Raw genomic sequence first — 24149 nt, 5'->3', positions numbered from 1 at the left:
GTTACTTGATTAAATTCGTGACAACTAGTCTACGATGCACAATTATTATAAATTTACAACTTCCTAGTGCATAACCGATTACACATTAGTATTTTTACATAACTATACCTATGGGCTTTGGTAAATGTCCATCGTCTATCACTAAATCCAAGTCAACAGTTTAGTCAAGTATAAGTACTATGAATTCAAATTTTTTTACCTTAAACTTGTCATAAGTGGAAGTCAGCTCCAGATGATGCACAAACGGGTTGAGCATGTCTTTGGAAGCAATCATATCGCTGCCAATTAACAGTTTGGTCTCGCTCATATTTACAGCAGCGGTGGCGGCAGAGTAGTCGACCGTCGCGTCTCGATCTTCTTTTCCGCGATCCGGCGAGACTTAAGTTCACAGCAAGCTGATAACAATATACAGATACAAAATGAAGACGAATACGTAACGGAATATTATGCTACTATACGAAATTGTATTATTTATTATATTCTTCGCTTAATTTTATGTGTGTTTTTTTTAAATGATTAAGAGTTTGTGCACGAGTTTTTATTGCGGGGGAGTATGGAATAATTAATCAATGTTTTCATGAATATCATATAATCATAATCTACCTATGTGTTACGTTATTATTATTATATTACGCAGCCCAATGTAAACACGGTAAAACGGCGACGGAAGACAAGAATAGTGCTGCTCGTTGACTATGATGTACCGTATACCAAGCGTGATTATCGACAATGTGCGGCGGACTGAGCGTCGGGACATGTGCAACAGCGCACGCTTGCAGCAACCATGCGTAAGCGACGGCCGACGATTGCGAAACGCGCGCGCGCGAACGTTCGTTCTCTCCCCTCCGCACCCCCGGCGTAAAAACTTTTGGTCGAAACGATGACGGTCAGCTGCGGCGACTGTACGAACCCTACCCCTCCACCACCACCAACCCTCAACACCATCCCCAAACACATCATATAGTACATATTAGTATATTATATAGGAATAAGAATAGCTGGTACTATAATAATCATTAAACTATTTATTTATTTTTATTTCAACGTGAAACTTATGTTGAAATAATACATAAGTAACTATATAAATATATTATAGCGTAATATATCACATAAATGTATCCTACTTTATCGTAATTTATAAGGCACAATGGATAAGTCAAATACAAACCCATCATACATGTGAGTCGTAAATACGTAAACATATTAGTATAAAATATTTAATTAAAAATAATTAATGATATTGAGTATTGATATAATAAACGATATACATATATATATTATACATTATTATATTATTTTAAAATTGAGCATCACGTGAGTTGGATGGAACTATTTTAAAGTACCTAACGATAATATTTCAAGATAAATCTATCTTTAAGAACCATACCGTTAATGTGTTCAAAGTATAATTTATTTAACTGTAACTATAACTGGTGCACAATTTTTCGGAGTAGCCCGATTTTAATTAATATTACATGCCTATATGCCATGGTCAATTAAAATTCTAAAACCGCCAACAGAGAATGACAATTAAATAACTTTAAGATTTATCAACAGAGATTTATCAGTTTTATAACAATTAAATATATAGTATATTATATATAATTATATATACACCATATTATATACACCATATATCTGTAAACAATCATCAACAGAATGCAATAGTAATACATTCAATACAATAAAATTAAATCAAACGTATTCTTACTATTCTTCTTTAAAATTACCATTTAATTGTTTTTTTCTTAACAAAATGATTCATCCGAATGTCGACACATATATACTGATTAATACTGGCTAGATGATAATATTATACAAGTCATAATAATAAATAAGCCGTAATTACAACGCAGAGGCCAGAGAGCGAAAAGAGCTTTCGCTTTCTGCGATTTCAATGACCAAATAGAAATATAATAACAAGGACCAAGTTTTATTTGGAGTTCCATAAAATATACATAAGAGTTTGAATCGGAAAGTGTATTTTCATCTTTCAACAATCTATATTACACCTATAGTCTATATTATATTAAATTAAAATATAAAACTTTTATTTTAAATTTAGAAAGTACAAGTTATTTCTAAAAAATTATGATATATTTTGTCTTATTATGATGCATAGTTATTACTTATTACTTGTATGATACGTGCTTATAACGGTTCTGTATTAAGTAATATTTCTTAGGGAATCATAAGGGAATGGAGGCAAAACACCCCACGGTAATGTGAGGTATATTAAAATGCTAAAAAAATTTTCAAGTAGCCTCTACTGCTTTTTCCCCAAGCAAAGGACTCATATGACTCATATAGGGTCCTGCTAAACTATGCTTAATAAGCCTTTCAGTCCGTCACCTTATAACAGATACCCCATAGTCACAACGAACTAAGATTACAAAACAGTCAATACTCAATGAAATTTCAAAAAATCACTATGGAACAATTCCACTCAAAGTTATCAAACGTATATCATCATAAAATTGTTTTAATTAGGTTATAATAGGTACATTTCGGAAGGGATTTGAACCTTCCTGCACCTTAACACACAAACACAGCCTGAGTACATGCCTATAATATACACATATAATACATATTATAATATACGAGTATCAGTATAGTTTAAACATTTTATTTATAATATATGCAATCTTATTTAAGTTTCAATCATCGTTTTATTATTGAAAAAAAGCAAACTATATTGGAACAGAGATTTGGCCATATTATTATTGAAATTCATAAAAATTAACAAGAACCATTACGGCATATTACATATACATACAAGTAAAAAACACCCTGGACCAGGAGTATAACGAGTAAGCACACACATATAGACATATATAGTATATACTATAAGAAGAACGTGTCTTCTTACATATATCGTATTATTGTCCGCAGCGAAGCTGTGATCAATCGATCGACGACTATAGGTACACAATAATATATTATGTGGGTCATGTAATTTTAAATTATGAAGCCGATAACTGTACATCTCGTTGCGCCTAAACACATTATATTATTATAAATATAATGCCACTGTCATTTCGGGACTGCGTACTACTTTGACAAACTAAGCTTAAATGGCTAAATATCGCGTGATATATGAAAGATATCGTATACGCGTAAATAATAAATCATACATGCTATGACTAATTATTAAACCAGAACAATTTAAACAAAATAAAAAATACTAAAATGTAATAAATAATCATAAAGGTTTAATCAAGTAAGGAACAATAAAAAAATTCTAAAATTATGAGTGAATGTGTATATAATCGGTATGTACTAAAATATATACTGAATCGTTCTGTAGTCAATACTAATATTTTAATTAAATGTATGATGTCTTTCTAATTTTTTATGTGGAAACGTGTAAGATAAAATAGATTATCTAAAATTCTAAAAATTAAAAAAGTAAAGTTAAATCAGATACCACCTATAAGTATATTATTAAACAATTTGAACGGAGTCATTTCTAATAAATTATTGCAAAGATTGCAATACACCATAGTATCAATTAATAACAACGTTAAATGATTAAATACAATTTACAAAACTAAATTTAAATTAATTAACTAAAACGATCGGAGATATCTCTATCATCCTCTTAAACATATAATTGAAAAAATAATAAAATTTTAGACTTGAATAGAGTACACGAGAAACTATTAATAGTATTAATTATTAAAGCAAAGTGATACTACAAATAAGTATAGATTTCTTAGATCAATAAATATATCTAACATTATAAAATTAATATTTTACCTACAACTGTACATGTATCAATAGAAAATAGAACATGCAATATTCAAATGGGTAAGTGAGAAATAGAGTGAGAACATTTTAATAAAACTAAAAAATATTTACAGAAACCTATAGAATAAAATTTGCCCGATTTATACATATACTTAAATAATGCTTAAGTTCGTATATCTACCACCAATGGCGGATTTAAGGAGGCAGATGGGCTTGCCCCCTCCCCCCCTATAGCCATTCATATGTGATGGTATATGTTGTAACGTAAAATTATGAGTAATAAAATAACATAATAAACTACTTATATTCATAACATGGATGTAATGGGGTTTGGTTCGTATAATAATCTAAGACCTAAGCCGCGATTAGTTGTTGAAATACGTGCGTATATTTATTTAGTGATGAAATCCAAAGCAAATATAGTACATAGAAAAGTTTGTCCAAGTCTTGAAAGTTGAAAGTAAAATTTTATTTTATTTAAAATTAAATATTTTGTTTGCGTTTTAAGTATAAATAAATTTTGTTTTAAGAAGTCAAAAAGTAATCTCTGGCCAGGAACTGGTCGAACTGGATACCTAGTTTCAGTTATGCGATGTTGAAATTATAAATATTTTGCGTGGCCTAAAGTTGATAAAGATAATATCCATGTAATAAACAAATCACTTAATAACTAAACTATAGATTAATGTTTAATATTTTATAGGTTGTGTTAATAAGTACATATTATTATACCTACTATATAAATAATATATCAAATATATAAAACCAAAGTTATCAAACTGAACCTAATTTTTTTAGATTTATATCAACTTTCTCATTAAACACAACCTCAAGTGAAAGTAAAAATACTTATAACTTATTTGTATATATATATATACACTATTCACGATAGGTATACGTCATAAAACAATATATATTTATCATAAGAATACGTGCAAAAACTGTATTATTGATCTACAGAATGTATTTCGCAATAATTATTTATGATACACGTACAATATTGTTATGTCGTACTGACTTATGACGATTCGAGTGCCAATTATTCAATAAATTTACAAGCCAAAAGACAAGAATTAAGCAATAAACTGAAAATTACTTACATAAACATAATACAACTAAACACAAACTAAATATTTAAGTTAAAAACAAAAACAATAAACATGAAAATATTTCGATAATTACTTATCAACATTTTAAAGATCCAAGTCTTGATAAAAATATTGATAATAAATTGTGCTGTAGGAGGTTGTATAGTGTGTTATATAATATCCCAGACATCGAAGAAAAATCCACAGGTAGGAATATCACAGAACAATACTAAGCAACAAGTAGTGCTAAAATACCATTATCAATAAAATATTAAACTCAACAACACGTTCACCATTGCGTGATTAACTATAACGTCTATAACAGTATAACCACAGAAATACAGAATAGATACAATTTTCATCTATTCTGTGGTATAACTTAGTCATGCAGCACTCGACTATACACAGCGTAAAATAATGTATAATATCCTATTATAAATAATAATTATTACTATGAAAGTTCAAAGGACGTTTTCAAAATATTATTGAATGTTAGGTAAGTAGTAGGTACTAACTATCAGTCATTTTAGTAAGAATATTTAATACACATACATAAATAACATAAACAATATCTATATACTTAAGTACTAATTTCAATATTGCATACCCAACGTAGGTAATTAATATGTTTTTATTTAAAATTATATTTCGCTTTCTAATGCCATACCAATTCATTTAGGAGGAATATTTAGGAGCGAATGTCCAGATGAATGTTATGCAACAATAGATGAGATGATGATGATAATCATATTATCGTCTATATATATTATATATATATACCTGTGATGTAGCTTACTTACACTTTAAAAAATAAAATCCCAATCAGTAATTAGCAACAAAAAATGAAAGTCCGTGTTTGCAAAGTCACTGTTTAGACCGTTTACGTTAATAACCAATTTGATAGTTTGACACATAGATATCATAATATACCTATTATGTGAAGAAATAAAATGAATAGGTACAAAAGCAATAATAATTATGGCTTTTGTAGATACATTAGATTTTATGACTTAACTCATTGTTTACTTGACACATTTAGTAAAAATGGACAACCTATATCTATAAACACAGTAAATACCTAGTACAGTAAATTAACATTATCGAAATTTATAACTGACTTTATATTTATAACACATAACGGATAATTCAAAAGCAATTATATATAACTATTATACAATTGTATAATATATTATAAAAAAAAAATAACCAATCGTATAAAAATATAAAATCTAAAAAAAAAATGTAACGTAACTTTAATAAACAGTGAGGAATATATTATGACGGTACTAAAAAAATCTTAGAGTTTAAAAATGTAACATTTTACTTACCCATATATGACTACTTTTTATGTATTGAATGAATGTAGAAAAAAAAGCCGCGGGAAAAATAATCCACAGAAAAAAAAAGCCATGGGAAAAATAAGCCACGGAAAAAAAAGCCAAATTATAATTATTAAATATATAACCATTAAAATTAAAGTATTAAATTAAGTATTATTTAAAATTTTTTTACACATTATAGGTCATATTGTATAATTATTAATACACAGGTTATTTTATGTTATTATTTATTATTCATAGTAATCAGTGGCGTAGCCAGGAATTTTGTATGGGGGGGGGAGGGGCTAAGTCTCACAAAAAAATTAAAAAAATACAAATAACATATTTCTTTTATTTGCGTTTTTTTTTTAAATTGTATACATGTATAAACATTTTTATTTATTTATTATGCCTACAGGCTCCAATCTTTTAACTGCATCCTTCTCGGCTATAGCCTACAATGGCTAAAATAAACACAGTCAATGGGGGGGGGGGGGGGCTATAGCCCTCTTAGCCACTGATAGTAATAAATTGTATTGATTTTATTAAACAAAAAGTTTAAATTAAAAATATATATAAATTTATTTATTTCCCGATAGTATGTATTTCCTATACTGCATTATGTACATTTAATAAAGAATCACCCTGCACAAAGTAAATACATGATACTTATACATATCTAGGGTGTAAGACATAAATTAATTGATTTCAAGATAATATCCACAAAATATTATATTTTTTTTATTATATATATTATAATATTAACAATTTTATTTTTATATATGAATAAGGACAATACAGTATGATCAACTTTGTTAAAAAATTGTAATTAATTGACATATATAACCTGTGTATTAATAATTTTATATATATGTATATAACAATTTTTAAATAATACCTAATTTAATACTTTAATTTTAATTGTTATAGGTATATTTAATTATTGAAATTTGACTTTTTTTCCGTGGATTTTTTTCCCTGGCTTTTTTTTCTGATTACCATATTGAATATTTGTAGATTGTAATTGTATATTTGTATTCATTAATATTTTTTTTTTTAGTGCAGTGCGAAATTTGAAAATATTCATAAAATATTCATAAATATTCGTATAAACCAATTAAAAATTGATCTAAACCAACTGCTTCCCTAGAATACCGAATTCTTTTAAAAATAACATTTTTTTTTTTTTAATTTTAAAATTCTTAGTCAAAATAATGATAATAATACGACATCATATGAATTTTGAATTTCAATTTATAGATCGAATACATCGAAGCTGTGTCAACGAAATCCCAGTATAGCTGGTAGGTGAAAAGCACCAATGAAAAACTGTTTTGGTCCTAGGAACTATTATACATATAATATATAATCTCGGTGGCCGCATTTTCACTGCAGGCATAGAAATATGAAAATAAATCTAGAATTATAAGCCATCACATACTAAAATAATATCAAATTATTGTTAATTGTAATATTATATAATAGATTCATGGGTGTCAAAATATCTAAAGTAACTTATGGTTACTCGATATAAAAACAATTTTTGAGCGCTATAATTATTATTTAAACTTAAAATGTATAAATACTGCTATTTTACATACAAATATATTCTACGTACAGCGTACATTGCACTGCCTTATCCCTGAAACCTATGCAACCATTCATATGAAATATAATAATGAAAAAATATTAGACATTAGTAGACAATAGACACACAAACAAATGACAATGATTCAACAACATATTGTAAGAGTTGTAAAAACTGTTTTTTGTGCTGTTACACTGTTTTAACAAAATATAACTTATATTGTCAAACATACTTAAATCTATATCTTGCATATAAATATGTACTGACCTTACCTTCAACACAAGTCAAATGCGAAAAATCATTTTCACAACTTAAAAATATTAAAACAAGACTTCGTAGTCAGTTAACTGATTCAAAACTTGAAGCTTTTATGATGATGGACGTAGGAAAAGAAAAAATTGGCTTCTCTAGACCTGCACAATAGTAGTATCTCAACAATGTGATTTGCTGAATAAAAGTCTAATGTTTTAAGTTGAAACTATATTTAAAATGTATGATAAAAAAATAAAGAGCTAATTTGAATTTTAAAATATTATTTTATAATATATTACTAAGCATTTTAGTAAGTTATATATTGGTCAATACAAATGGGCCTCCGTGTTTATAATTTCCATGCTGAATTTTAATCCCAATCCGTCCCTGCACTGCAGTTATATATAATATATTATAATAACTATATTTTAGGTTTGCTTGATTTTCTATAATAATAATATACAAATTCACATATTTTATGTTAACTACTCGCTTAAGAAAAAAAAATAGGTCGTCACAGGACCCTAGGACGGGTAGATGTGAAAAATTCAAATTATTTTGTACAGAAAACACGAATGAAAATTTAAAGAACGGTTTATTAAAGGAAATAAACATGACATAATCAAAAACAATATATTCAGATTTTTTTAAGAAAAATTATTTTTAATTTAAAGGGACATAAGATATTTTGCACGTGTGACCAACAGCGGATCTCGCCTGCTGAATTAGATGTTTCCTTTTGAACTTATACTATTGTATGGCTATCACATCAAAAATATAGATACTGTTAAGGCACTACGACTTGTCGACATATAATAACAAACAAGAAAATATAAAAAAAAATATTTACTTTAAAAAAATGTATAACACAGAACACAATAATAACAATGTCGCGTCAAGAAATTCGAATAATAAAGATTCTTTACCATCAATAATGGTCAACGGATAATATCATATTAATAGGTATAACCACCAACAGGACGTATTTCGAACGATTCGGCGGCGACCAGCCACGGTCTCCGCGCACGCCAGTTCTTCCATGAGATTATTGTCCGGCGCGCGTCACACCAGCAGCAGGCTGCAGCTGATTTACATTACAATAATAATATTATTTATATACTCTGTGAGCGTCAGCTGCTGCTTCAACAGCCGCGACCGCGACGATCTTCCAGTCCAGCAGTGTTCACATTCCTCCGGAGCCGCAACCGGATCGACGTCACCGCCGCTTCGACGCCGGCAACCTGCTATCAAGCTGCACGCCCGACCCGACTCTCGGACAGATACGCAGTTGTAGTTCGAGTTGTTGTTGTCGTACCGTAAACGACTCGTCCGCGGCCCGTACGCTTAACCCGTGTGAAAGGGAGGTGGTAACGTCATAATTTTTTTTATTATTATTCCTCCCGTCAATCGTCGAAAACACAGTAAAATCGTACGTCGTGTCAGGTGCACCGTTCCGATCGTCGTCGTTGTCGAAACGAACTCTAAATAAACAAACTAATCCCTCTCGTCGTATTTACAGTACAGAACTACGTATCGTGTAATAGCAGTCGAACTTGTGCGAAAGATCTGCAGATTTCCACCGAATTGTAACAATAATATTATGTCGGATTTCGTCCCATCTGAGAGGCGCAACAGGTGAGAATAACGTTCGTAGCATTATTATAATATTATTGTAGAGGCGAGCCTCCACAAGTGTGCGTACTTTGCAGGGTCGTAGACGCAAAATCTACCCGAATGTACTTTATAATAACTAGGGACTAGGGATATATGTAGTACAATCAGATAGGTAATAGACATAATATGATTTTAGAACTACGAGCGACTATTCATTATATTGAATTCACACCCACGACCCACCCTCTTGGCGAATACAACAATAATAATATAACATTCATGTTGTTTAAACATATCATCGATGTCGTACGCCCAAACTTCTGTAGTTCTTTGTTATATTTGAGTACATATAAATATATTAATTATTATATTATTATGAATGGTTAATAGTAATTTTAAATTATGATTACAAATTTACAATAAAATCCTTTACGCGTTTTTTCGTATACTCGTATGTTGGCGTACAAACGATATATCTAATTACCAATCGCGAGTTTCCGTCGTTATCGATATCGACTTTCCAAATGCTAAAAAAATCTTTTTACTCTACGGACGCTTAGGTTGTTTTCAAACGAGTTCCTAGACACGGGCTGAATGTATCATAAAAATCTATAGTTAAAGTGTTGTGCAACAAGTCGTTATGGGTAATATAATAAACGTCCATTGTTGAACCTACCCACGTAGGTAATCAAGGTAATATGAATGAAAATCATTTATAAATAATAAGGGAATAAGATCATTTATTTAAGTATAATTTATTGGATTTTTGGATTCATCTTTTGGATAGGATGTTACATAATACGTGACATTCACCAAGAGTGGCTAAAACATACAACTACTAAAATTATATCTTTATATTATATTTATAAAAAGTATACAAAACCGCCAAACGTGCACCAAATTTTGTATAAGGAAATCAAAAAGCGTTTCAAAATCTTCGGTTACCCGCGCGTGGTAAGAAATCTAAAATCTACAATAGTATATATAGTTATACCTACAACGGTATACAATAAACACCACCATCTTATTTACGTTTTATTGTTGATCATATTCAATTGGTCACTTCTAACTTATAAACAATACGTTTCAAACACAAATACAAAATAATTTATCACATTATGAATTTTTTATTCGTTTACAAATACGTATTATTACCGACAAATATTGTTTTTATTAACACGTTTATAATTCTTTATAATCTAGTACAACCACGTGACCGACCTTTAAGAATTTAAAAGATAATTTTTCCAATAGTATTGTTGTAGGTATCATCTATACTCTATAGTTAATTTATTATTATGCATGAATATTATATTTTAGTGTTTATTGCACACATCTTAAAGCAGATAAACGTGTTTATATGCGTTTAAAAGTAGATGAAATAGGTAGCTTATATTAGAAATAAGTTTGATTTTTAATAACTCGTTGTGTAGTTTAATGCTTAACATTTTAATACGTGTCATAAATTCTTGTTTTTAGTTGAATATAAAATTTGTACCAATTTTTACATACTCACTGGTGCGACTGGAAAGCGAAGCTTTGGGTCATTAGCACTATACCACCATTATAATTTGAATATTATTTTATATGCTCTAAATTGACACCCATAAAGGAAATTATTTATTTTAAAATTGTATAAACTAAATATAAACTTGTTTTTAACCAGTAATTTATTCAGAAACTAAGATAATGCGCCTGTCTGATTATATTTGCATTATTTCTATTTTTTATAATTATTAGGAAATTAAAATCGGTTGATGTAAGTATTTAAAAATACATATTATATTGCTAAATATGCACCAATATACGAATCCGTTTGTAACATAATAAAATTGTTTCCTATTTTACATTCTATGGTAAATTTACAAAGGGTAAATGAAGAAAATATAAAAAGTATTTATAAAAATATATGCAATATGTAATTTGAATTCTTAGTAATGATCATAAACAATCCACAATTTAAGTGATGCTCAAAAAATCTCAAAAATACTTCTTATTACATCCCTCTTATACCATGCGAAAATACGCCATTTGACATAATGACATGTATTGGTGCCATTAAATATGTTAACTGCAGGCTTTATAGCAGGTGCCTGCAATAGTCTTTCGAGCGAGATTGCTTAACCTATTATTATTTATTATTATTATCGTACCTATGTTGTATAACGTCAAAATAATTATGAGTGCACATACTATACGCATTCGTTATGTGTTATATTATAATATTAGACGTGCAACGTGCTAACCAACGTTTAACTGCGTGCTTGGATACTTTATACTAATATTGTCTTACTCATACATATATGTATATGTTGGTGTATATTATACAGAACTCAGGATTCAAACCGAAACAATAAGCCGAACAACGCGTTCATTTCACGAATAAAACGAGCATAGTGATAATAATGTATATGTTTTCATAAATCGTCGTTTCCTTCATCGTATATATACATAAAAACCCACGCTTAGGTATATCATAATATTATTACACTTGTGTACGCATAATACATGAGGCATGAGAAAATCGGGGGTCAACGACTTGCAGAATAGCATCGATGATGAAGAGCAGTGTTAGAATGGGGCTTTTCATTATTATCATCATCATCATCATCATCATCATAATAATCATCACCATCATTATAATATTATGCACAACGGTGGAATTTAAGTATTTCCGACCATTATAATTTATAGTATTGTCTTATTAGTTAATATAATGGCCGATGGACGATGTACGGTGGTACAATACTATATATGTATAAACGTATTATAGTATATAGAATGCCGTATACACGCAAATTGCATAGAATCGTTGATTTTTGTGTTTTTATCGATTTTTATTCGAAATATAAAATATTAAAGAATTGCATGTAAAATTTTGCTAAGCAAACTAACGCCGTAAGAGGACGCCACACAGGCATTTATAGTCTCCGTCTTACAAACGTACAACATAAAACATTTTATGTTCGCAATTATGCACTTTACTTTATAATTTTTATAATTATAGTAAATTTACCTCTTATAAAATTTAAAGGTATGCATATCATCTAGAGCATCTTAGAGTAAATTATGACCATTCATGAACTGCTTTTTTTTTTTTTTTTAATAATCATAAATTACATAAAAATAATAATATCAATAAAATCCTCAGAGTTCTTTTTGATAATATTCTTTAAGAGTAAAATGAACTTTTTTTAACGTAAATTTGACATATTGTGTGTTTGTTATGCAGAGATAACAAATGCCCGTCTAGCGTCCTCTATGATAGAACGTCACCTTTTGAATTTAATATTCAAATATAAAACTACAGTCAATCCTCAATAATTTAAAGTTGGTGGGACTTATGATAAATTTCAGATCATCGAATTCTGAGTGGTTCAAATTATCAAGAGGACAAAAAATCAATTCGAATTATGGAGTTATGAAAAACAATTTCATACCTACGATAATAATTCGTTAGTTGTCGAAAATAATAACCTATATTTATACATAATTTATTTTACCTTAGGTAAATTATTAAGATACAATTATTTATAAGAAATAGATTTTGGTGAATACACTTCGAATTGCCTGTGTTGACGGCTAGTTTTCTCTAAAATTTTGCTACAAATATTACCGGGTGATGTACATTATTTTCATTCAAATTCCCTCAGGATTTTTAAAGGTACTAACAATTACTTCGAATTACCGAAAGTTTCAATTATCGAGTGTACTGTGTATAGAAGTACATGTAAATACAGCTAGAAAGTCATAAGAACAGATAATTGCATTCAAATTGTGTTAAACCTATAACCTGTAACTGCAGTATACTGTAATATACAATGATATTATATATTACAGTACGCCAGTACGGTAAATTAAATAATGCATATACATCCAGAAAAATGACACTTGCAAGGAAAATTCGTTATTCTGTCTTATTTATATTATTACTATTTCTAAGTGTTAGTATGACATTGGTATCTAAATAGGTATCTAATTATTTTATTTCATTTTTGTTTCAGAAATTAATCAGTGGACGAATACAACTATGAGTGATGAGGGAAGAAGATTTAGAAATTGCGTTAAAGGTAGTTATTAACTATTAAGTATATCATTTTATTCCTTACAAGTTACAAGTTATAACTTTTAATATTTGAGATAATTAAAATTATGTTTTCATTTTTAAGGTGGTGATCGTGGGAAATGGCGCAGTCGGAAAATCGAGTATGATTCAGCGTTACTGCAGAGGGACATTTACCCGGGACTATAAAAAAACAATTGGAGTAGACTTTTTGGAAAGACAAATAGAGTATGCTACTTAAATAAATACTTCATTATGCTGCAGAATTTCTACTGACTTAGAAAAAAAACATGATACAATTTATGCACCAATCACGAGTTAATACGACTATACAGGATAATTTTTTAAGCATGATCACTGCCATTTTTCCCTTAAATAGAACATTAATTCAAATTCTGATTTGATTCTAACTCTGATTTCTAAGTAGACTTAAAGATAATATTTTTTTACTATTTAATGAGTATCTTGTGGCAATCCTAGCTTCTATTTTTCAAATGCGAACCCCTCCCCCCTTTTTTACTGAAAATTATTTAGCGGATAATTTTTTTTGAGAACTTTGATATATCTAAATCAGAATTCAAGCTAGTAGTTTTTGAGTTACGTAATTGTGTTTAAAGCATAATATGTCTATGGTAATGGGTTAAGTTGATAGGGGGCTTAGATGATTTGAAAAAGTTGGCAATTAGATACTATTGATTTATCATTATAAATAATTTGTAAAAATTACCAAAATATAATAAATACTACATCTAACTTTACATTTAGTTTCTATTTTTACTAAATCATATTAAGGATTATTATCCTTAGTACAGACATTTTATTAACTCTGAAACTACTTATTTGAATTTTGATTTAGAATCCAAAAAAATTATCGGCTAAATGATTTTCATTAAAAAAGGGGGTTCTCATTTGAAAATTAGAAGTAGGTATCCCCACAGAATACTTCTTAAGAAGTACAAAATATATCAGATATCTGATAATGTGGTCTTTAAGTCTACTTAAAAATCCTAAGAATCAGAATTTGCATAAATGTACTATTAAATGGGAAAATGGGGGGAGGGGGTCACTCTGTATATTGTTATATTAAAAATTACTCTGAACTCTGAAAATATGTTAGTGTTTGAAATTGTACAAACACAAAATGCATTATAATATTATCTATTTATCGAACTCCTATTAAACAAGTTAATAAGTAACATTTTGAAATTTTTTTTATACGATATTGTCTTGTAAGTTATTAAATCGTAGTGAACTAGTAAATATTATTTCAATTTTAATTTGAACTTTGCCCTTTTGTTTAAACTTTATCTGAAAACAATGGGTGATCTCTATGAACAAACATAAACCTTCGATATATAACATTACTTAAATTGCTGTGGTTTATAAGTCATGAGTGATGAGTCATGGCTAATGATCTTACTATGTATACGTATTACGTACATACCACAGAAGTAGCTTTTTTAACTTTGTAGTTTGACGCTTTTTCTTATTCTGGCCGAAGTGTGCCATTCTATTAATGCAATGCATTTTGGACAAACTGGAAACCGCTGTCCAGTTTAACATTAATACATCCAATTGTTATAATTGTATTGGTAATTATTATATTATGTATTATTCACAGTAATTATTGCAGATACTAATTAATGAGTAATTACTAATCATGTACTAAATTTCTTGATATCTTCTCTGAATTTGTATTGAATGGATCATAGATAAACTAAATTCTGGAATAGGAATCATTATTTAACTAGGTCTTACTTCATAAATAATTAAATATTATAACTTTCTTAAACTATGATTATGTATATTTTATTTTAGATGCAACGGGGAAGACGTGAGGTTAATGTTATGGGACACAGCAGGTCAAGAAGAATTTGATGCCATTACCAAAGCATATTACAGAGGAGCCCAAGCTTGTGTGTTAGCATTTTCCACTACAGATAGAGATTCGTTTGAAGCAATTCACTCATGGAAAATCAAGGTTTCATTCTACTTAAATAATATTTTATCGGTGGATGAGTATTTATAATAGCTATTAAGTATCAACCACAAACACAAATGAGACAAAGCTAGCTACCCCCATGGGCTCATCTTAGGTTGGGCCACCAATTCAAAATCAATTTCTGTATACTATTTTATAAAATCACCATCTCTGTTTTGTTATGAAAACAACCTTGCTACTTCAGGCATGCTTATGAATTATGGAATAAGTGTTATGATCCATGGTTTTATTTTTCTTAGGACAATATTGTTAAGTATTTGATTAGAAATATACAGGAAAAAAACATTATTGTCTTGTTAAAAGTTCCTTTGATTTTAAAATACAATTTTACTAGATTTATCATAAGATTAACCTACCTATATTATTATAGTACTTTAGTTATGACTTATGAAATAAAAAAAAATTTAATTACATTAACTCATTCAATATTCAAATGTATATAATGTTGTTAATTACCTTGATAATTTGACTATGTGTTATAATTAATGTAAATGCAATAATTAATAAATAATTATAAAATAAAAAGTTGTAACCGTTGTAAATATAATACTATAGGTAGTATAAAATATGCATGTTTTTAATTCATAATTTACTAATTTTTTATAATTTTTAAAGGGTGTTGGTCTTGGTAGTAATTATTTATCTTGATTCTTCTCTTCGATAAACTCAATTACGAGTACTACAATCATTACGTAAGTTGTATAGCTTCAAAATATTGCAAACATTTATTTTAATTTAAAATTAAGTCTATGAAAAAGAGTATAAGGTACAAATTCACTAAATCTTGTAAATAAAATAAAATTTGATACAGGTGGAAGATGAATGTGGAAAGATACCAACAGTGATTGTCCAAAATAAGGTTGATCTGATAGAACGCAGCCAAGTCGATCCGTAAATATAACTATTTATTTAAATTTTATTTGTTTGTTAAATGTTTAATGTTTAAATCTTGCATTTAATTGATTTTATCCATATTATTAATGACAGTAATCTTAGTTAATGTTTTTATACTTGAAACATAAATTAATTAACCAAATAAGAAGTAAATAAAAACTTGTGCTGAAATTATAAAATGTTATACAAGTGTATCTGATTTTTAATTATTTATTGTGTTTATTTGGAATTAATTGTAGACTGCATCATGTTGCTTATAAAGTTATGTTATAACAATAAATTAGAATCGCAATTTAAATGTTTTACAGACAAGAAGTTGACATCCTCGCCCGGTCATTAGGCTGCAAGCTAATATGCACATCAGTAAAAGACGACGTCAATGTCAACAATGTATTTAGGTATTTGGCCACACGGTGTTTGATGGAAATACAGAAAGAAGAACAGGAATATATGTCAGGGAATGGAATACACCAATCATATACAATAGGTAATTTATTTTTTTACCTTTTCAAACAGTAATTAACTTAAAATAATACTGTTACTACTTACTGACATTAATTAACAATCACCTCTCCTCAAGTTTTCTTCATAAATTTTCATGTAATAAAAAAAAATATATATATCATAAAATTAAACAATATTGGTTTTTATTAAGTAATTATAATACAATTACATACAAACATTGACATTTTTATTTGGATGATAAACATATGTAATTAACTATAAAAACAAAATATATCACTTTAAATAGTAATCAGTAGGAATGTATCTAAAATGTTAAAATATTATCTAAAGAATCAAATTAATTTACCTAATCTAATTTTAATTTTTAATCATGAAAACTATTCCCTAATATTGCAATGTAAATTAGCTTGAAGATTTATTATTATTATTATTATTATTTCAAGGTTCATTTGGTGCAGTTCCATACCACAACAGAAATTCTTCAACTACAATAAAATTAAGATCTGGAAAAATAAGACAAAAGAAAAAGAATATCTTTAAGAACTCTTGTGTCATACCATAATAATTTAAATAATAACTTTTCCAACATAAAAATGTTTGAAGTGTAATAAATAAAATATGAAACAAAATAACAATATTGAAAATAATTTATATCACTATATGTTTGTCTTGAAAACTTGTAGTTAACATTAAGAGTACGTTAATGATGAAAAATTAATTATAATTAAACAAATGGAATTATTTTAGACGATAGACAAGCTTGTCAAGCTACTGATATTTAGGTCCCACAATATAATCCAACAGGCCTTGTAGTCGTTTAATAATACGTTTTTGATCGTCAAGAGTACATCCCAAGACGGCCGTCTCGAATACCTTACACCCAAGCTCATTTTCCAATGGACTACAAGAAGCTATGTATGACTGACACATAGCCTTGGCATTATCGGGATCATCCTTCAATGTATTCACTAGTCTGTCAATCATCAAATTGATTTCTTCCAAACAATTTTGCTGACTTTCACTCCTGGTGGTGAGTACATGGATGTTAACAGTTTCACATCTGTCTATGATACGATTGGCAAACTGATTTATGTCTTCTTTGTCAGCTGAAACCATACGTTAAATGTAATGGTATAATGTATTGTACAATGTACATGGGAATCAGATGCTCACCGTCACTCAATTGGTTCAGTATTTCGGAATTCCTCACGTTTTCTACGTTACTGTAGACATTTTCGAGATCCTCTGCCATCTTCAAAGCCTCTTTTCGTATACTTTCAATGTGCATTTCGGCATGGTCCAACATTGTGGTCAGATACTTTTTGGATTTTTGGTGTCCTTCGTCTTCCATCACGAGTTCTGTAAACAATCAAGACGTCTTCTTCCCAACAATTTCAAACTATTTACTTTTCTAGAATGTTAAAGAATTCTGATCGTTAGTCACAATATTACGTTAAAGAACTTATACTTCGGCAAAGAAGAGACGATATGAACCTATGTAACAACTTAAAAAAATCAAAAACTTTAATGTTCTCTTCGGTGTTTTGGTTGTAATGAAAAAAAATAATAACAGAACAACAGAACAGACAATATTGCTAAGTTGTGATTAATCATCGACAGATTGATATTGGACATGGATACTATGAACCGTCATTAGAGATTAGACTCCTTAAAGTGTTGTCACAGATAATAAAGTTTTATATAACCTATGGTGTTATCATTATCATAGATTATGTTGTTTACCTAATTTTATGTCTATTTAATGTCTGTGGTCATTAATCATTATGGAATATTAAAACAAAAACAGACAACAGTATACCTTCCACCGAACTACGTAAAACGGTAAAACCAAATACTCCGCATGAATATTTGGTACTCTAAACCGACGTGTCACTCTTCAGCAGGCTTCAGTCAGCTGCTGCTGCACGTCCACCGAATACCGATAGTAGTTGCCTTTCTCGATGTTATTGCCTAAATTCTTATCAGTTATAGATAAGTAAATTAATAAAAATATTATTTTTCGCATCGGCTGGAAACGAAAACCAAATCCTAATTCCTAATCACCGGCGCCGCTTAGGTAATGAAAGGACTATTGAATGAAAATTGAATAGGCTTGTGCGAGGGAAATAGAGCAAGTGCAAATCTGGCGCAACCAATATTCATCATCTAGTATCTACAGTTTACACGATTAATTTAAATTGTCATGATAGTTTATCTTATGATGAATATAGATAGCGCTAGATTCGCACTTGCACCTATTTTCAGTATTTCCCCATGCTACGATATTGACTGTCGAGTGTCGAGTCGTCTACAATTCTCTAGAACATTCTAGATCATACAATGATATACTTCTGCAATGTATAAATGTATTTAGATATACAGGATGTCCCACAGAGATCTGACAAATGAAATAACTTGTTCTAATCAATAATTTAAAAAAATTTCTTTTAAATATAATTCATAGAAACTTGCGCTACATTTTCAGAATACATTTTTTATTTTTTAATACTGAAAATAAAAAACTTAAAAATTGATAAAAATTTTTTTCGAAATATTCATTATAGCCAATTTGTAAATCTGATTTTTAGAACAATGTATATGGTAAAAACACTTATTTAAGTCAAATGGCTGATTTTTTACAATTAGTTTACAATATTTTTGTTAAGTAAATTACGATCTAGTTTATGTTAGAAACCTTGTAATTTCAAATAATAATAAAGTTTTTTTTAAATATTTTATAAGAACATTTTAAATAAGTGCATGTTCAAATCTAATTATTTTTTTTATTGTATTTATTTTAATAACATGTGATGTATAAACTATAATTTACTATAATTTACCTAACGAAAATATTGATATTTAAAAAAATTGTAAAAAAATATTGATTAGAACAAAAGTTATTTCATTTGTCAGAATGTCAGATCTCTTTGGGACATCCTGTATAGTCCATGTAGAAGATTTCTAGTCTCTACTCTCTAAGCTTACAAGCTTACAACAACCTTAGGGACCAAGCTTCCGTTACTCGTCCGCCAATTCGTTTCCAGTCCATTCCATCTTAGGCCATGATTGGTGATTTTTATGGACCAGGTCATCACCACGATTAAAACATAATATAAATATTAAATTATAAGATATGTTAAACCGTGGTCATCACCAATTATGACAAAATGTATTCAAAATAGATCCATCTATAATTATTTACTTTATAGATCTAATTTGTCGATTGTAGGTTATATTCAATGGTCGTCATAGGCGTAATTTCAGTTGTTGACTTGGAGGAGCTTAATATATTTAAATAAAACAGACCAGTGGGCGGCTATGACACCGCTCTGTTCAAATACCTTTAAAGTTAAAAATATATTCATATTTTTCCTCATCCATTATTCTACATTAAATATTATATTTATATTGTCTTCAATGAGCCATTTGTTCCTGGTCAAAAAATGAGTCCAACATCGACATTTGGTCCCCTTTAAATCATCTGTCAAAATTGAAGCAATATTTTTCAGAAAAATTTTAGTTGGTGTAATTATAAAATTTAAATTCATTTCAATACAATTTTCTTACTTTTAATAATTTTCACCTGAATAATTTAAATCCATGTACTGGTATTAAGTCCTATATTCTAACATGGTATTGCAAACATTACATTTTATTAGTAGGTAGTAGTTTGGATCAAATTTATGATTTTGAAAGTTGTGTTTTTGTAGGTCTTGGAAAACTATTAATTTAACAAATAATTTATTACAATTAGCATAAATTATAAACTTTCATTAGACCTAAAATAAGTCATATTATTTTTGTTATTTTTAATGCTTGACATTTTCAGAAACTTATAACATAATCAGAGCCATTCTAAAGCAATATATATATATATAATATGTACATATATATTTGACATCAAGGAACTATTAAAAATTTAAAACGGCTTATTATATTTTATGTATAATAAATATGAATATGTGAAAGATATCGCTCTATAGAAAACCATTTCACCAATAAAGGGCCTGAACATAATAAACAGATCACTGAATCAAATACGTGGAAAGGTAACATGTAATAATCAAAATATAATCTGGATTAGAAGTCTTAACATCACGATAGCTGTCATGTTTGGTTACTAATCACACATAAAATATGGAAGCTACAAAAAACAAAATGTTTAAAAAATTCTTGGTATCATTCAGTAGAATTGTAAAATTAAAATAAAAACTGTACTAAATACGGTGGGCTTAGGAGTATTATACTTAGTGTTTCTTTCAACAATGCAAATTTTCTATAAATTTACTTTACTTATTTATAAACAAAATAATTAGGACATTTCTGGTTTTGTCCGAGAATTGTTTACCTATGTCAGTTGATAGCTCAATAAAATAGCTCTCTAAAATTTAAAAAAATATGGTAAAAAGTTGAATAGTTTTCAAAGTGCATAAGCAAATATGCAGTAGGTTTGGTTTTGTTTAAAAATGTCCAATTATTCATAACTGATAAAATAAAAAAGTTAGACTCTCCTTTTGAAGGGGTATTTTTTTACATATTATGATATATTATCTGACCGGTCACTTTTTGTAAATTATCTTGTACATTGTATTACTATCTAAAAATCAAATTATATTATTTACTTCTGGTAAACCCTGATGCAATATTCTTTAACTAAAAAAAATATATTTATTAACTAGAATAAATGTATTATTAATTATCACATAGTATTTTAAAATACCAAGATAGTCATATATAGTAAAATTTAATTAGAAATTATAGAAACAAAATATTATTTTATTGTAGATAAAATCATATCTAATTGTTTACGTTTAGAGTTGACAAGTTTTTTATGTTTTTTTAAATCACTAGAACCCATCCCTCTTGGTAATTCATCTTCATCCAAGAGTATTTCCATCTCTTCAGCAGCTTTATTGAACCAATTTGTGGATGCTGTCTCTTTTTTTGCCTTTTCTTCCAACGTAGTTACCTCCTGGGCTAGTTTTACACATACAAGGTATGTTTGCAATATTCGCAGTTGTACCTCTAATCTTGGCAATTCTTTTTCTCTTTTCATTGTCCTCAAAACATTCAAGTAAACATTCTTCTTATCCGGAGTACATATTAAAAGTGACAACCCAATGTTTGACGCTCTTGCTGTACGACCACTACGATGAATGTAGATTTCAGCTGTTCTTGGGACATCATAATGTATAACATGATTAACACCAATAATGTCAAGACCTCTTGAAGCTACATCAGTGGCAAGCAATAAGCCATGGTCGTTGGCTCGGAATTTGTCTAAATTTTTAAGCCTTTGTTTCTGAATCATATTTGAATGTATAGGTAATGGATTTAATTTGAGAATACTTAAGACACTAGCAAGTCTTTTCACACAACTTATACTATTGCAAAACACTAAACTTCTACCAGGATTTCGTTTCAAAAAATAATACAAATATCCGTCTTTTTCCTTGACTGAGCAAAATATTTGCATTTCTTTCACTGTACTAGTAACACAATTTACAGTTGTCAAGTTTACAACATGTGGATTTTTCATACCTATCAACTGAATTAAACTTTTTAATTTATCTTCAGGTGTCAAATTTTTTTTAACTTTTTTCTTATTCTTAATGTTTATTCTGTATGGAGCTTTGTGCACCATGGTAAGCGTTGCGGAAAACACAAAATTCTGTCGTTTATTATTTTTTTTTAAATTGATTTTCTCAAGCATAAGATGTAATTCAGGAAAATGAGCAGTCTCCACCATACGATCTGCTTCATCAATTACAAAGTACTTGACTTTATTCAACTGCATCAAATGAGGCTCATTTCTCTGTACCATTTCCCAAAGACGTCCGGGAGTAGCAACAATAATGTCTGGACCTTTTTTTAAAATTCTTTCTTGTTTTTCAGTTGACAATCCACCAACAATAGCAGCAATACTAATGTCTGTGAATTTTGCCACATCCTCAATGTGGTTCTTTACTTGCATGGCAAGCTCACGGGTGGGTACAAGTATGACTGCCCATAATTTTTTATTTGTTCTCGTATAATTATCTGGGGGTAAATTGACGACAGCCACACAACCTAGTCCATTCTCATCGAGTTCTTCTAAAACTTCTGGTTCACTGTAATTTTCTGAGTCAGAATTAGAATCTGACTCTGAATCAGAATCTGAAGCATCTGATACCGGTTTTGCAGATTTTTCATTGAGTATGCCATTTAAAATAGGTATTGCAAAAGCAAGTGTCTTACCACTTCCAGTTTCAGCGGCACCAAGTATGTCTCTATGATCGTTGATGGCTGGAGGAATTGATTCCGATTGAATCTTTGTAGGTTTTGTGAAGTTTTTTAATTTGAGAGCGTTTAATATTTCTGTCCGAATATTCAGCGGTTTCCAATTGTCCATTGCTGTTGGACGAAAACCTTATAAAATAAATAGAAAGTGACAATACATACTCTCCAATAATAATATTAATTGTATTTAGAATTTACTTACTGTTGGCAGTTATTCTAATACAGCAATAATTAACTATTTAATTTATAATTGTTTGAATGTTTGATATTTTATTATTTTCAATTTTGTATTTCTCATTTGATTACTTGACTTAATTGATAACTGATAGTAGTTATCTACTTTGTAAGCAAGCACGTGCGGGCGGGAATATTATTTGAGGTTATGTGCAATTTGCGCCAATTCATAAGAATTCAAATTCTAGGCTATTACTATAAATGTCAACTAATCAGTACATTGTTTCTTGCAAAAAATCGCCCCGAATTTTTTAGACGTCCCACCGGCAGTCCTAATAATATACCTAATACCTATATATTATAACTTATAAGTATAAATACCTATAAATATCTATAAGTATATATATATAAATATATACTTGATATCTCTACATTGACTACACTGTCTACACTCGTTTTCAATTAAGTGTTTATCAGTTCGATGATTTTCAGTGACCATAGGCCCAATTTGGGGGGAGAGACTTTAGTTTTTAATGTTAAAATTATCCCCTTTAAAAATTTGTATTTTGATTGAAGTATTAAATCCTTAATTAATTATCTAGTCTACATAGCACAGTAAACGCTGTTTAAAGAAATTATTTCCTAAAGTATTTAAACAACG

The 24149-nt window shown here is 28.8% G+C and overlaps 4 protein-coding genes across 10 annotated transcripts in view; 1 reads left to right on the top strand and 3 right to left on the bottom strand.

The window, feature by feature from the left end:
* The window catches only part of LPCAT (lysophosphatidylcholine acyltransferase), a 32071-nt gene extending 27098 nt beyond the window's left edge, over positions 1-4973 (bottom strand). For 2 of the 4 annotated variants that reach the window (XM_089221095.1, XM_089221098.1), the window contains exons 1-2: positions 604-764; positions 200-395 (exon numbers count right to left, since the gene is read on the bottom strand). In XM_089221095.1, coding sequence (XP_089077221.1) covers positions 200-307 — 108 coding nt within the window. In that variant the 5' untranslated portion in view covers positions 308-395; positions 604-764. Of the gene's footprint in view, positions 1-199; positions 396-603; positions 765-4746 lie in introns of those variants that run through there. The other 2 variants (XM_089221096.1, XM_089221097.1) reach the window with 2 other exon arrangements.
* A 4216-nt stretch (positions 4974-9189) lies between these two features.
* Positions 9190-17670, top strand: Rab23 (RAS oncogene family member Rab23). 2 transcript variants are annotated; one of them, XM_089221094.1, is made up of 7 exons: positions 9190-9643; positions 13616-13681; positions 13781-13902; positions 15493-15655; positions 16488-16567; positions 16879-17057; positions 17479-17670. In XM_089221094.1, the coding sequence occupies exons 2-7, from the start codon at positions 13649-13651 to the stop codon at positions 17595-17597; spliced, it is 696 nt and encodes a 231-aa protein (XP_089077220.1). In that variant the 5' UTR covers positions 9190-9643; positions 13616-13648; the 3' UTR covers positions 17598-17670. The 2 variants fall into 2 exon arrangements, with proteins under 2 accessions (XP_089077220.1, XP_015363670.1); XM_015508184.2 differs by having other exon boundaries at positions 9191-9632.
* Positions 17201-18990, bottom strand: LOC107161679 (BAG family molecular chaperone regulator 2). 3 transcript variants are annotated; one of them, XM_015508187.2, is made up of 3 exons: positions 18855-18990; positions 18209-18446; positions 17201-18141 (listed from the first exon to the last, which is right to left on the bottom strand). In XM_015508187.2, the coding sequence occupies exons 2-3, from the start codon at positions 18384-18386 to the stop codon at positions 17804-17806; spliced, it is 516 nt and encodes a 171-aa protein (XP_015363673.1). In that variant the 5' UTR covers positions 18387-18446; positions 18855-18990; the 3' UTR covers positions 17201-17803. The 3 variants fall into 3 exon arrangements, with proteins under 3 accessions (XP_015363673.1, XP_015363671.1, XP_015363672.1); XM_015508185.2 differs by having other exon boundaries at positions 18779-18937; XM_015508186.2 differs by lacking the exon at positions 18855-18990 and adding an exon at positions 18530-18754.
* Positions 18991-21790: 2800 nt separating this feature from the next.
* On the bottom strand, positions 21791-23660 carry LOC107161671 (ATP-dependent RNA helicase DDX24). The gene is made up of 2 exons (XM_015508174.2): positions 23517-23660; positions 21791-23443 (listed from the first exon to the last, which is right to left on the bottom strand). Exon 2 carries the CDS (start codon positions 23424-23426, stop codon positions 21807-21809), a length of 1620 nt encoding a protein of 539 aa, XP_015363660.1. The 5' UTR covers positions 23427-23443; positions 23517-23660; the 3' UTR covers positions 21791-21806.
* Positions 23661-24149: the final 489 nt, after the last annotated feature.

Source organism: Diuraphis noxia, unplaced genomic scaffold (assembly GCF_037042655.1).
Source record: "Diuraphis noxia isolate RWA-SAM2 unplaced genomic scaffold, SU_Dnox_SAM2 contig0002, whole genome shotgun sequence".
NCBI lineage: Eukaryota > Metazoa > Arthropoda > Insecta > Hemiptera > Aphididae > Diuraphis > Diuraphis noxia.
Note: the sequence above shows the minus strand (reverse complement) of the source record. Positions and strands in the feature narration are given on the sequence as shown.

Excerpts from the sequence above, each read along its gene's own strand:
- Rab23 (XM_089221094.1), top strand. The coding sequence starts at position 13,649 with ATGAGGGAAGAAGATTTAGAAATTGCGTTAAAG. Across the intron at positions 15,656-16,487 it reads TTCACTCATGGAAAATCAAG|GTGGAAGATGAATGTGGAAA; the intron begins GTTTCATTCTAC and ends AATTTGATACAG. Across the intron at positions 16,568-16,878 it reads GAACGCAGCCAAGTCGATCC|ACAAGAAGTTGACATCCTCG; the intron begins GTAAATATAACT and ends AATGTTTTACAG.
- LOC107161679 (XM_015508187.2), bottom strand. The coding sequence starts at position 18,386 with ATGGAAGACGAAGGACACCAAAAATCCAAAAAGTATCTGACCACAATG. Across the intron at positions 18,142-18,208 it reads ACTGAACCAATTGAGTGACG|CTGACAAAGAAGACATAAAT; the intron begins GTGAGCATCTGA and ends GTATGGTTTCAG.
- LOC107161671 (XM_015508174.2), bottom strand. The coding sequence starts at position 23,426 with ATGGACAATTGGAAACCGCTGAATATTCGGACAGAAATATTAAACGCT.